A 13,707-nucleotide genomic window follows, 5' to 3' on the forward strand; every position below is an offset into this window, starting at 1 on the left:
AACAAATACAAGCTATTAAAAAATAAAAATTTTAGGCCCTGGCCGGATGGCTCATTGGTAGAGAGTCGGCCTGGCGTGTAGGAGTCCCGGGTTCGATTCCTGGCCAGGGCACACAGGAGAGGCGCCCATCTGCTTCTCCACCCCTCCCCTTCTCCTTCCTCTCTGTCTCTCTCTTCCCCTCCCACAGCCAAGGCTCCACTGGAGAAAAGTTGGCCCAGGCGCTGAGGATGGCTTTGTGGCCTCTGCCTCAGGCGCTAGAATGGCTCTGATTGCGGCAGAGCGACGCCCCAGATGGGCAGAGCATCGCCCCCTGGTGGGCATGCCGGGTAGATCCCGGTTGGGCGCATGCAGAAGTCTGTCTGACTGCCTCCCTGTTTCCAGCTTTGGAAAAATACAAAAAAAAAAAAAAATTAGAACTAAAAACAGTAATACATAACATAAAAAATTCACCGGATAGGCTCAATAGCAGAATGAAGATGACAAAAGAAGTCAATTAAGTTCAGAATAGCTAAGTAGAACTATTAATCTGAGGAAGAGCAAGAGGAAAAAAGGTTGAAAAAATAAATAGAGCCTCAGGGACCTTTTGGGCAGTATCAAAGGTCTGACATTTCTCTCATCAGTCTCAAGAGGAGAGGAGAAAGAGACGAGTGCAGAGAAAATATTGTAGAATAGCTTCTGAATATTCCCCATATTTGATGAAAAACAGAAACCTGCAAATGAAGAATGTTGATGAACCCCAAGCACAAAAAACATAAGAGAAATGACACCAAGGCATATAATAAATTGCTCAAACTAGTAATAAAGAGAAGATCCTAAAGCAGTCAGAGGAAAAAGATGACAATATATTTCACATTGGGAACAATGCAAGGAAATGGAATGAGCAGCAGCATCTTTAAAATATAGAAAAAAAGGCCTGGCTTGTGGTGGTACAGTGAGGTTGCCAGCTCGAAACCCAGGCTTGCCCTATCAAGGCACATACAGCAAGCAATCAATGAACAACTAAAGTGAAACAACTATGAGCTGATAATTCTTGCTCCCCCCTTCCTCTCTCTGTAAAATCAGTAAATAAAAAATTCAAAAATAAGTAAGTAAATATATAAATATATATATGAGAAAAGGATTGTCAACCTAGAACTATCTACCTAGTAAATTCATTTTTTTCAAAAATAACAAAATACTAAAGCTAAAAAAATTCATCACCAGCAGACCCACAATAAAAGAAATAATAAAGAAAGTCCTTCAGGTAGAAGGAAGATAACCAGATAACAATCTGGATCTATATTTATTTATTTTTTTTTTTTTTTTTTTTTTTTTTCATTTTTCTGAATCTGGAAACAGGGAGAGACAGTCAGACAGACTCCCGCATGCGCCCGACCGGGATCCACCCGGCACGCCCACCATGGGGCGACGCTCTGCCCACCAGGGGGCGATGCTCTGCCCATCCTGGGCGTCGCCATATTGCGACCAGAGCCACTCTAGCGCCTGGGGCAGAGGCCAAGGAGCCATCCCCAGCGCCCGGGCCATCTTTGCTCCAATGGAGCCTTGGCTGCGGGAGGGGAAGAGAGAGACAGAGAGGAAAGCGCGGCGGAGGGGTGGAGAAGCAAATGGGCGCTTCTCCTGTGTGCCCTGGCCGGGAATCGAACCCGGGTCCTCCGCACGCTAGGCCGACGCTCTACCGCTGAGCCAACCGGCCAGGGCCTTCTATATTTATTTAAATCTCTCTAAAAGATAACTGTTTAAATACAAATGACTATAGATTCTAGTATCTATAAAAAATGTATAAATAAAACATAACAACGCTAACATCAAGTCCAAAAGGAAAGAAATAGCATACTATTTTCAGATCTTATACTATCCATGAGGTGGTATAATACTACTGTATATCCTTTCTGTGACTTCATTAACATCAGTGATATGTATGTTAATGAGGACAGGGTGACTGTCAAAAGTCTCCGATACCCATCCTCAAAAAAATAACAAACCATCCTCTGCTTTCCACCAACTAGTATTGCCATCTGGCTCATAACTGTCCATCCTTTATATGACAGCTTCGTTAGACCTACCTTACAGAAACAATGTCATCTGACAAGGTAACAGGAGACGACCCACTGCCAGTTTCTGGTCAACTGTGTTGCTAACTAGTTAGCACAACATCTTTATTAATATATGCTTAATCAAAATTTCCAGGACCAGTCTTATTTTGAAATTGAATACTTTTCTATCATCAACTTTATATACTATACTGTATAAGACAATATTACAATTAAGTCTCCAATTGATTATACTAAATTTTCTTTTTTAAAAAAAGATTTTATTGATTTTACAGAGAGAGGAGAGAGAGGAGCAAAGCAAATAGAAGAATCAACTTAAGAGTTGCTTCATTTTAGTTGTTTATTGATTGCTTCTTGTATGTGGCTTGACTGAGTAAGCCCAGGGCTTCAAACCGGCAACCTCAGAATTCAGGTCGAGGATTTATCTACTGTGGCACCACAGGCCTAAATTTTTAAGTCATACCTGGTTGCTGGTATATCTGGATCAGCATATATGGTTATGCCTCTTTTTGTTGGCCAGCACAATGAAGATTCATCACACTGTAAAAAACAAAACAAAACCAGAAAGAATATGTATGCTAGCAAAATATATATTCCTGATGAATCAAAATTCCATGGGAATTATTCTCATCAACAACCGTCCCAGATTATTTTCAGGCAACAAAGATATGGACAAGGAACTGATTACACCATTGCTATCAACACTAGCTGGAAGTGTCCATATGGTAGGGAGCTGGCATTTCAGTATTTAAAATGTCCTGTAAATGACATCACTATGAAATTGTTAACAAAACACCTGTCTTGACAAAGGAACTGGAAGGACAGGTTAGTCATGAACTTAACTGTGTCCCATAATTCCAGATTTTCACAACGTTGTTAAAATGAGGAAAATACCCGATTTTGTAGAGAGGCTACTAGGCCAAGAACAAGGCGGTAGCTGGAGTCCTTGTTCTTTTGAAATAAAGCAAACATGCAAACTAATTTTTCAAATGTAACTATCATAGCCAAGGATTTTTTAACAGAAAACATATTTTTGATTCCTAGATTTTAAAAGAGAATATTATAAAATTAGTATTATATGAACTATATATTTAATAAACATTTAAAAATACAACCTTATTTTCGGCCCTGGCCGGTTGGCTCAGTGGTAGAGCATCGGCCTGGCGTGCAGAAGTCCCGGGTTCGATTCCCGGCCAGGGCACACAGGAGAGGCACCCATCTGCTTATCCACCCCCCCCCTCCTTCCTCTCTGTCTCTCTCTTCCCCTCCCGCAGCTGAGGCTCCATTGGAGCAAAGATGGCCCGGGCAATGGGGATGGCTCCTTGGCTTCTGCCCCAAGCGCTAGAGTGGCTCTGGTCGCAACAGAGCGACGCCCCAGAGGGGCAGAGCATCGCCCCCTGGTGGGCAGAGCGTCGCCCCCTGGTGGGCGTGCCGGGTGGATCCCGGTCGGACGCATGCGGGAGTCTGACTGTCTCTCCCAGTTTCCAGCTTCAGAAAAATACAAAAAAAAAAAAAAATACAACCTTATTTTCATCTTTTAAAGAGACACACTGTTGTTTCTTATCAGATATCTTTTCAGGTGAAAGATGCAAGGAATCCATTTTACATTCTATAGTTTTATCTGAAAAATAAAGTGATAAAAAAAGCTATATTAGAACATTATTAATAAACAGAAAATGGGACAAAAAGAATTATAATTTAAATTATAAAATTTTAATACATAAAATTATTTTGGAACACAGTTTAATATTAAATCTTGAAAGAATTTTAAAACCTTGATTCAATTCTTATTAAAAAATGCTTTAGCCTGACCAAGCAGTGGCGCAGTGGACAGAACGTTGGACTGGCACACAGAGGATGCAGGTTTGAAACCCGAGGTCACCAGCTTGAGTGCAGGCTCACCAGCTTGAGCATGGGATCATAGACATAACCATATGGTCACTGGCTTGAGCCCAAAGATCACTAGCTTGAAGCCCAAGGTTGCTGGCTTGAGCCTAAGGTCACTGGCTTGAGCAAGGGGTCACTCACTCTGCTGTAGCCCCCCAGGTCAAGGCACATATGAGAAAGCAATCAGTAAACAACTGCGGTGCTGCAACAAAGAATGGATGTTTCTCATCTCTCTCCTTTCCTGTCTGTCCCTATCTGTTCCTCTGTCTCTCTCAAAAAAAAGAAAAAAGTTTGAAAATTCCTTTACTGGGCCCTGGCCAGTAGTTCAGCAGTAGAGTGTTGGCCCAGCATGTGGAAGTCCCAGGTTTGATTCCTGGCCAGGGCACAAAGGAGAAGCACTCATCTGCTTCTTCTTTCTTTCTCTCTCTCTTCCCCTCCCATGGTCAAAGCTCCATGGGAGCGAAGTTGGCCCGGGCGCTGAGGATGGCTCCATGGCCTTCACCTCAGGCGCTAGAATGGCTCTGGTTGCAATGGAGCAATGCCCCAGGTGCAGAGCATCGCCCCCTGGTGGGCATGCCAGGTGGATTCCGGTCAGGCGCATGTGGGAGTCTGTCTCTCTGCCTCCCAGCTTTTCACTTCAGAAAAATACAAAAAAAATTTTTTTTCCTTTACTGGCCTGACCTGTGGTATAGTGGATAAAGCATACAGCTGGAGTGCTGAGGTTGCTGGTTCAAAATCCCAGGCTTACCTGGTCAAGGCACATATGAAATGCAACTGCTGCCAGTTGATTCTTCCTGCTCCACCTCAACCCTTCTCTCTCTCACCTCTCTCTAAAATCAATAAAATCTTTAAAAAAAATCCAGCTCTGGCTGGTTGGCTCAGTGAATACAGCATCAGCCAGTGTATAGACATCCCAGGTTCAATTCTGGATCAGGGCACACAAGAGAAGCACCCATCTGCTTTTCCCCCACCCCCTCTCTTCCCCTCCTGCAGCCAGTGGCTCGATTGGTTTGAGCATCAGCCCTGGGCACTAAGGATGGCTCAGTTGCTCCCAGGGCATCAGCCTCAGGTGCTAAAAATAGCTCAGTTGATTAAAGCATCGGCCCAAGATGGTGGGGGGAAGGGGTTTCCAGGTGGATCCAAGTCAAGTTACTTGTGGGAGTCTATCTCCTCTCCTCTCCATAAAATAATAAAAAAAAATTTTTTAAATTACTTTACTGGCCTGGCCTGTGGTCATGCAGTGGATAGAGAGCATCAACCGGGAATGCTGAGGTCACTGTTTTGAAACCCTGGGCTTGCCCAGTCAAGGCACATAAAACAAGCAAGTAATGAACAACTAAAGTGAAGCAATTATGAGTTGATAATTCTTATTCCCCCTCCTGTGTCTCCCCTCTCTGTAAAATCAATATATAAAGTCTTTTTTTTTTTTAATTTCCTTTACTGGCTTACTAAGGAGTAAATGTAATTTATTGTACTAACTTGGCATTCTCTACTTTCCAAAGAGAGCCACATGTCTCCCAACACACATGCTCTTCTTACAGTGTGACTCTGACACTTCTCCAATTGAGCAATGGACCCTATATTTCTTTCCCACAAGCCTGTGTGGACTTGAAAAACAACATGGAAGTGGCATTAAGTGACTTCTAAAGCTAGATCACAAAAATGTCATGTACTGTGACTTGCTCTCCTGGATGCTCATTTCTGAAACCCAGCCACCATGTTGTGAGGAAGTCCAAACCATAAGAAAAGGCCACTGCAGCCCTGGCCAGTTGGCTCAGTGGTAGAGCATCGGCCCGCCGTGTAGAAGTCCCGGGTTCGATTCCCAGCCAGGGCACACAGGAGAAGTGCCCATCTGCTTCTCCACCCCTCCCCCTCTCTGTCTCTCTCTTCCCCTCCCGCAGCTGAGGTTCCACTGGAGCAAAGGAGTGCTGAGGATGACTCCATGGCCTCTGCCTCAGGCGTTAGAATGGCTCTGGTTGCAACAAAGCAATGGGCAGAGCATCGCCCCCTGGTGGGCATGCTGGGTGGATCCCGGTCAGGCGCATGCGGGAGTCTGTCTGACTGCCTCCCCGTTTCCAACTTCAGAAAAATAAAATAATAAATAAATAAATTTAAAAAACAAGAAAATGAACTCAATTCCTTTTATAATTACAGTAACAACAAAGAAACATCTACGAATAAAGTTAACAAAGAATGTGAAAGAAATACTAAAATCTATGAAGCATTACTAAAAGAAATTGAAAAAGACACATGAAATGGAAAAATACTGCATGTTCATGGATCAGAAGAATCGACATAGTTAAAAATGGTCATATTACCCAAAGCAATACAGTGGTACCTTGACACATGAGCACTTTAAATCATGAGCAATTTGAGAGAGGAGCAGTCACTCGCGGTACTTTTTGCTTTAAGTCATGAGAAGATAATTTGAATCATGAGCTCCTGCCATGCTCCACTAGATGGCCTGCTGAACCTTCTGAAAGGGAGGAAGAAACAAAACTTCCATGGAAAGGTTTTTGTTGAAACAGCCTCTAAGTGAAAAAAAGGAAAGCATGGTGAAAAAGCCAAAGGTCAGTGAAGAAAATGATTGTTGGGCAAATCAGTTTGTAATATTTTTATTTTCTGAGTTTGCTCACTTTTGTTGTTAAAAATGGCACTGGGCAGCTGTCTGTGAAATTGCTAACTACCTTCCTGCTTAGGAAGGGCAATTGTTATGCTCATGTTGCTGGAGAAGGGGGTTTTGAGCCAAAAAGTTTTGAAAAGAGCAGAGAAGGAGAAGGGGAAGGAGAAGGAAGCCATACAATGATGATTAAGCAAAGTAAAAAAATAGCAATTAAGTTTAGCAATAAAGTTCCATATCATACATAGTGTGAAAGTTAAATTTTGCAATTAAAGGTAGCATTAAGTGTATAGAGAGTAAGTTATGTTAAACGATAGCGCACAAAATGAAAATCTCTCCGCCAGTGTCCTCCCACTCCGCCAGCATCTTCAACTGACCTTGAAGGTAAATACACTTCATAAACCAGTTTCTTTACATTCTCTCGTATGTGTGTGTGCATTTGTTTTTTATAAAGTACATTTTCTTATTTAAAAGCATATAAAACAAAAAATTCATGTGGTTTTGAGGGGCCAAAATGGATTAATTGCATCTCTGTTAATTTAAATGGGGAAATTCAATTTTACACACAAGCAAACTAAGTCATGAGCTCAGCCATGAAACGAATTAAACACGTGTCAAGGTACCACTGTATACAAATTTAATGCAATACCCATTAAAATCCCAATGTCATTTTTTAATGAAAAAGAACAAAAAAATCACCAGGTTTCTATGGAACCATAAAAGACCCTAGCCAAAGGAATTCTGAGAAAAAAAGAATTAAGTCAGAGGTACAGTGGTACCTTGAAATACAAATTTAATTTGTTCTATAACCAAGCTCATAAGTCAGTCAACTCGTATATCAAACTGCTGATATTGGACCCATGCGCCAATGCGCCAACTAGCTGCAGCTTCCCGAATCACGACTTGTATCTCAGAATTTCACTCGGATCTCAAACAAAAATACGGACCGAGTCGCAGCTCATATCTTAAAAAATTCGTATGCTGGTCTGTTTGTATCTCAAGGTACCACTGTATCATACTACCCAACTTTAAATTATACTACAGAGCCATGATAATCAAAGCAGTAATAGGCAGAAAAACATACATACAGACCAATGGGACAGAACTGAAAGCCCAGAAATAAAATCATATATATATATGTGGACAAATAATCTCTGACAAAGGAGCTAAACACACAATGAAGAAAAGAATGCCTCTTCAATAAATGGTGCTCGGAAAACTGGAAAACCACATGCAAAAGAATGAAACTTGACTACAGTTTATCCCTCTGTGCAAAAATTAATTCAAAATGGATAAAAGACCTAAATATAAAATCTGAAACAATAAATTACATAAAAGAAAACATAGTACTAAAATCATGGATGTTGGCCACAGAAAACAATTTATGAATTTCACCACAAAGGGAAGTAAAGGCAAAAATAAATGAATGGGACTATGTTAAACTAAAAAGCTTCTGTATAGCAAAAAAAAACAACAACAAAACAAAAAAGCAGCCAACCAAATGAGAGTTGATATTCAAAACCAACTGCTCTAATAAGGGATTTATATTCAAAATATATAAAGATCTCACTAAGCTCAACAACAAACAAGTAAACAATCCATTTAAATGATGGGGAGAGGACCTGAATAGATGAATAGACACTTCTCTTATGAAGACATACAAACAATAAATAGATATATGAAAAAATGCTCATTTTCGCTAGCTATTAGAGAAATACAAATCAAAACTACAATGGGAGTGGCCTGACCTGTGGTGGTGCAGTGGATAAAGCATCGACCTGGAAATGCTGAGGTCACCGGTTCAAAACCCTAGGCTTGCCTGGTCAAGACACATATGGGAGTTGATGCTTCCAGCTCCTCCCCTACTTCTCTCTCTCTCTGTCTCTCCTCTCTCTCTCCCTCTCCCTCTCTGTCTCTCCCTCTCCTAAAATGAATAAAAAAAATAAAAATAAAAATTTGCAAAACTACAATGGGATACCACCTCACACCTGTCAGACTAGCTATTATCAACAAGACAGGTAATACGTGTTGAAGAGGTTGTGGAGAAAAAGGAACCCTCATTCTCTGCTGGTTGGAATGTAAACTAGTACAGCCATTCTGGAAGACAGTATGGTTCCTCAAAAAATTAAGAATAGAACTACCACATGACCTAGCAATCCTCCTACCTAAAAAACTCAACAACACTGCTACACAAAGACACATGCACCCCCATGTTCATTGTAGCATTGTTCATGGTGGCCAAGACATGGAAACAAAGTGTCCCTTGATAGAGGATTGGATAAAGAAGACGTGGTATACATATACAATGGAATACTACTCAGCCATATAGGCCCTGGCCGGTTCGCTCAGCGGTAGAGCGTCGGCCTGGCGTGCGGGGGACCCGGGTTCGATTCCCGGCCAGGGCACATAGGAGAAGCGCCCATTTGCTTCTCCACCCCCCCTCCTTCCTCTCTGTCTCTCTCTTCCCCTCCCGCAGCCAAGGCTCCATTGGAGCAAAGATGGCCCAGGCACTGGGGATGGCTCCTTGGCCTCTGCCCCAGGCGCTAGAGTGGCTCTGGTCGCGGCAGAGCATCGCCCCCTGGTGGGCAGAGCGTCGCCTCTGGTGGGCATGCCGGGTGGATCCCGGTCGGGCGCATGCGGGAGTTTGTCTGACTGTCTCTCCCCGTTTCCAGCTTCAGAAAAAATACCAAAAAAAAAAAAAAAAAAAAAAAAAAGAAACAGGAATTCTTGAGTATGCTTCTGCTTTCACTTTAACTGCAAGGTTACAGGTGACACTGCTCCGCATGGGGAGCAATGTTAAGGATGGAAGAAAATTGAATGTAGAAACATGTAAAATGGTTTCCACTCTCTGTGACGGACTCTTCTCATGTTTTCATGCTAACAACTAGCTCTTTTTAAAAGTATTTAAGCCTGGCCTGTGGTGGTGCAGTGCGATAAAGCGTCGACCTGGAACACTGAGATCGCCGGTTCGAAACCTTGGGCTTGCCTGGTCAAGGCACATATGGGAGTTGATGCTTCCTGCTCCTCCCCCTTCTCTCTGTCTCTCTCTCTCACTCCTCTCTCTCTAAAAAAAAAATCAATAAATAAAATATAAAAGTATTTAAGCCTGGGTCCTGGCTGGTTGGTTCAGTGGTAGAGCGTTGGCCTGGCGTGCAGAAGTCCCGGGTTCGATTCCCGGCCAGGGCACACAGGAGAAGCGCCCATCTGCTTCTCCACCCCTCCCCCTCTCCTTCCTCTCTGTCTCTCTCTTCCCCTCCCGCAGCTGAGGCTCCATTGGAGCAAAGATGGCCCGGGCGCTGGGGATGGCTCCTCGGCCTCTGCCCCAGGCACTAGAGTGGCTCTGGTCGCAACAGAGCGATGCCCTGGAGAGGCAGGGCGTCGCCCCCTGGTGGGCGTGCCAGGTGGATCCCAGTCGGGCACATGCGGGAGTCTGTCTGACTGTCTCTCCCTGTTTCCGGCTTCAGAAAAATACAGAAAAAAAAAAAAAAGTATTTAAGCCTGGCCAGGTGGTAGCACAGTGGATAGAGCATCGGACTGGGATGTGGAGAACCCAGGTTCAAGATCCCGAGGTCGCCAGCTTAAGCACAGGCTCACCAGCTTGAACACAGGGTCACCAGCTGAAAGCCCAAGGTCTCTGGCTTGAGCAAGGGTTCACTCGCCCCTCCCCCATGTGTCAAAGCACATATAAGAAAACAATCAATGAACAACTAAGGAGCCGCAACAAAGAATTGATGTTTCTCATCTCTCTCCCTTCCTGTCTGTCTGTCCCTATCTGTCCCTCTCTCTGTCTCTGCCAAAAATAAATAAATAAATAAAAGTATCTAAAACTGTCAACAAACAAAACCTTGTTTAGGTAATATCTTTGATTTATAAGCACACAGACTTCTGAAAACTCCACATTAGTAAGCAATTGAGAATAGTTTCTTCCTGTTCTCATAAAAACAAACTGGCAACTTTAAGGTCTCAAAACTTGTAACAAAGTCACTAGGATTAAAATTAAAATGTTAAATTCAGAGTCCAAGTCACTGCCTCTGTATGCGGAAATGTCTACACAACTTACATCAAAAACTGTAATTCCTACAAGACAGTTTAAAGGGAACACATATTGATGAGAAGCTACTCACTTTTCATTCCCTGAGAATCTTTTCCTTGCAGAAACATTGGCCAAAGAGTAAGTGCCGGATTGAGTTTATTGGAAAAGGATTCTGACTTTATAGTCAATTCTGGTTTCTCTAAAGAATCAAAGTTTTTATTCTCCATGGGTGATACGTAACAAGCGAAGTTCTTTGCAACCAGATCGTCGTTAACACAGACCTGTACAAGTTTAAACATTTTATGAATAATACAAATAGAGTCAAAAGACTGTTCAGAAAATATTCCAAACTTAACTGCAAATTTCAGTCTTCAGAAAAATTATTTTGCAGAATATAATTTGATAGAAATTCATCTCCTGATTGCTGCACTGTTAATGGCGACCAGATACTTCTAACCAAACTTCCTGATAAGAAATACAGTAATGCCCTGCTTGGATGGCTCAGTGGTAGAGCATTGGTCTGGCATGTGGATGTCCGGGTTCATTTCTCAGTCAGGGCACACAAAAGAAGTGCCCATCTGCTTCTCCACCCTTCCCTGTCTCACTTTTCTCTCTCTCTCTCTCTCTCTCTCCCCCCCCCCCCCCTACAACCATGGTTCAATTGGAGTGAGTGGCACCATGATCTCTGCCTCAAGTGCTAAGAAGAGCTCAGTTGCTGGGCAACAAAGCAACACCCTAGCTGGGCAGAGCATTGCCCTCTAGTGGGCTTGCAGGTTGGATCCCAGTCAGGGCTCATGCAGGAGTCTATCTCTCTCACTGAATAAAAAAAATAAAAAAATAAAAACCCAGTAAGCCTCATCTCACTAAAACAAACAAACAAATAAAAACAGTAAGACAGTGTATGAAATACAAAAAATATCTCCTTAAAAGCACTGGAAAGCCAATAAAGCCAATATGACTTTGCCAGGCAAAAATCAGAGGGGGGCAGGCAAAGATAAAACATAAATCATAAAAAAAAAAACCCATAGGCCCTGGCAGGTTGGCTCAGCGGTAGAGCGTCGGCCTGGCGTGCGGGGGACCCGGGTTCGATTCCCGGCCAGGGCACATAGGAGAAATGCCCATTTGCTTCTCCACCCCCCTCCTTCCTCTCTGTCTCTCTCTTCCCCTCCCACAGCCGAGGCTCCATTGGAGCAAAGATGGCCCGGGTGCTAGGGATGGCTCCTTGGCCACTGCCCCAGGCGCTAGAGTGGCTCTGGTCGCGGCAGAGCGACGCCCCGGAGGGGCAGAGCATCGCCCCCTGGTGGGCAGAGCATCGCCCCTGGTGGGCATGCCGGGTGGATCCCGGTGGGGTGCATGCGGGAGTCTGTCTGACTGTCTCTCCCCGTTTCCAGCTTCAGAATAAATTTTTTTTAAAAAACCCATAAATCACAAAAGAAAAAAACAAATCAGACTTTATCAAAATTTAAAATTTATGCTCTTTAAAAGATACTGTTAAGGCCTGACCAGGCGGTGGTACAACGAACAGAGCGTCAGACTGGGATGCAGAGGACCCAGGTTCGAAACCCCAAGGTCACCAGCTTGAGCACCAGCTCATCCAGCTTGAGCACAAGGTTGCTGGCTTGAGTGTGGGATGATAAACATGACCCCATGGTCGCTGACTTGGGCACAAAGGTCGCTGGCTTGAGGCCCAAGGTCACTGGCTTGAACAAGGGGTCACTCACTCTGCTGTAGCCCCTGGTCAGGGCATATATGAGAAAGCAACCAATGAACAACTAAGGTGCCACAACAGAGTATTGATGTTTTTCATCTCTCTCCCTTCCTGTCTGTCTGTTCCTCGCTCTGTCTCCTTTACTGTCTCTCTCACCAAAATAAGATACTGTTAAGGACAATGCAAAGATAGGAAGAAAATATTTCTCAATAATATATCTGGGCCCTGACCAGCTGGCTAAGTGGTGGAGTGTTGGCCTGGCATGTGGATGTCCCAGATTTAATTCCCAGTCAGGGCACACAGGAGAAGTGACTATCTGCTTCTCCACTCCTCCCTTTCTCTCTCTCTCTCTCTCTCCTTCTCTCTCTCTCTCTCTCTCTCTCTTTCTCTCCCTCCCTCCCACAGCCTTGGGTTAATTGGTTCAAGCGAGTTGGCCTAGGGGCGCTGAGGATGGCTCCATGGCCTCTGCTTCAGTCACTAAAAAAATGGCTCCAGGCCCTGGCTGGTTGGCTCAGTGGTAGAGCATCGACCTGGCGTGCAGGAGTCCCGGGTTCGATTCCCGGCCAGGGCACACAGGAGAAGCGCCCATCTGCTTCTCCACTCCTCCCCCTCTCCTTCCTCTCTGTCTCTCTCTTCCCCTCCTGCAGCCAAGGCTCCATTGGAGCAAAGTTTGCCCTAGCGATGAGGATGGCTTTGTGGCCTCTGCCTCAGGCGCTAGAATGGCTCTGATTGCGGCAGAGCGACGCCCCAGATGGGCAGAGCATCGCCCCCTGGTGGGCGTGCTGGATGGATCCGGTCAGGCACATGTGGGAGTCTGTCTGACTGCCTCCCCGTTTCCAACTTCAGAAAAATACAAAAAATTTAAAAATTTAAAAAATTTAAAAAGTCACTAAAAAGAGCCATTTTTTTAGTGACTGAAGCAGAGGCCATGGAGCCATCCTCAGCACCCCTAGGCCAACTCTGGTTGCATCAGATGGGCAGAGCAGTGTGGGATGGGCTAGTCAGGTGGATCCCAATGGGCTAGTGGGCTTGCTGGGTGGATCCTGGTCAGGGCACATGCAGGAGTCTATCTCTGCCTCCCTTCCTCTCACTGAATAAAAAATAATATATCTGGATGGATGTGCAACCAGAATAAACACCTCTCAAAACTCACTAAAGAGAAAAACAATTCATAAACAAATGGGTTAAAGGCAGTAATCAAAACAACATAAGGAAGTACTCTGTGAAGTGTGTAACTGCCTGAGCACTGTGCTGGACACCTGAAAGTAATACAAAATAATACTGAATGTAAACTGTACAAGAAAAATTTTAACAGATGATATTATCATAAAAACAGACTCACAGATCAATGAAACAGAATAAAGAGCCCAGAAATAAACCAACACATATACAGTTAATTAATTTATGA

At 43.9% G+C, this 13,707-nt stretch overlaps 1 protein-coding gene across 3 annotated transcripts in view; it reads right to left on the reverse strand.

The window, feature by feature from the left end:
- Positions 1–13,707, reverse strand: part of TDRD12 (tudor domain containing 12) — a 134,221-nt gene that overhangs the window by 46,728 nt on the left and 73,786 nt on the right. For all 3 annotated transcript variants that reach the window (XM_066349172.1, XM_066349173.1, XM_066349174.1), the window contains 3 exons: positions 10,683–10,872; positions 3,575–3,672; positions 2,515–2,591 (listed from right to left, as the gene is read on the reverse strand). In XM_066349172.1, coding sequence (XP_066205269.1) covers positions 2,515–2,591; positions 3,575–3,672; positions 10,683–10,872 — 365 coding nt within the window. The remainder of the gene's footprint in view (positions 1–2,514; positions 2,592–3,574; positions 3,673–10,682; positions 10,873–13,707) is intronic.

Source organism: Saccopteryx leptura, chromosome 9 (assembly GCF_036850995.1).
Source record: "Saccopteryx leptura isolate mSacLep1 chromosome 9, mSacLep1_pri_phased_curated, whole genome shotgun sequence".
Lineage (NCBI taxonomy): Eukaryota > Metazoa > Chordata > Mammalia > Chiroptera > Emballonuridae > Saccopteryx > Saccopteryx leptura.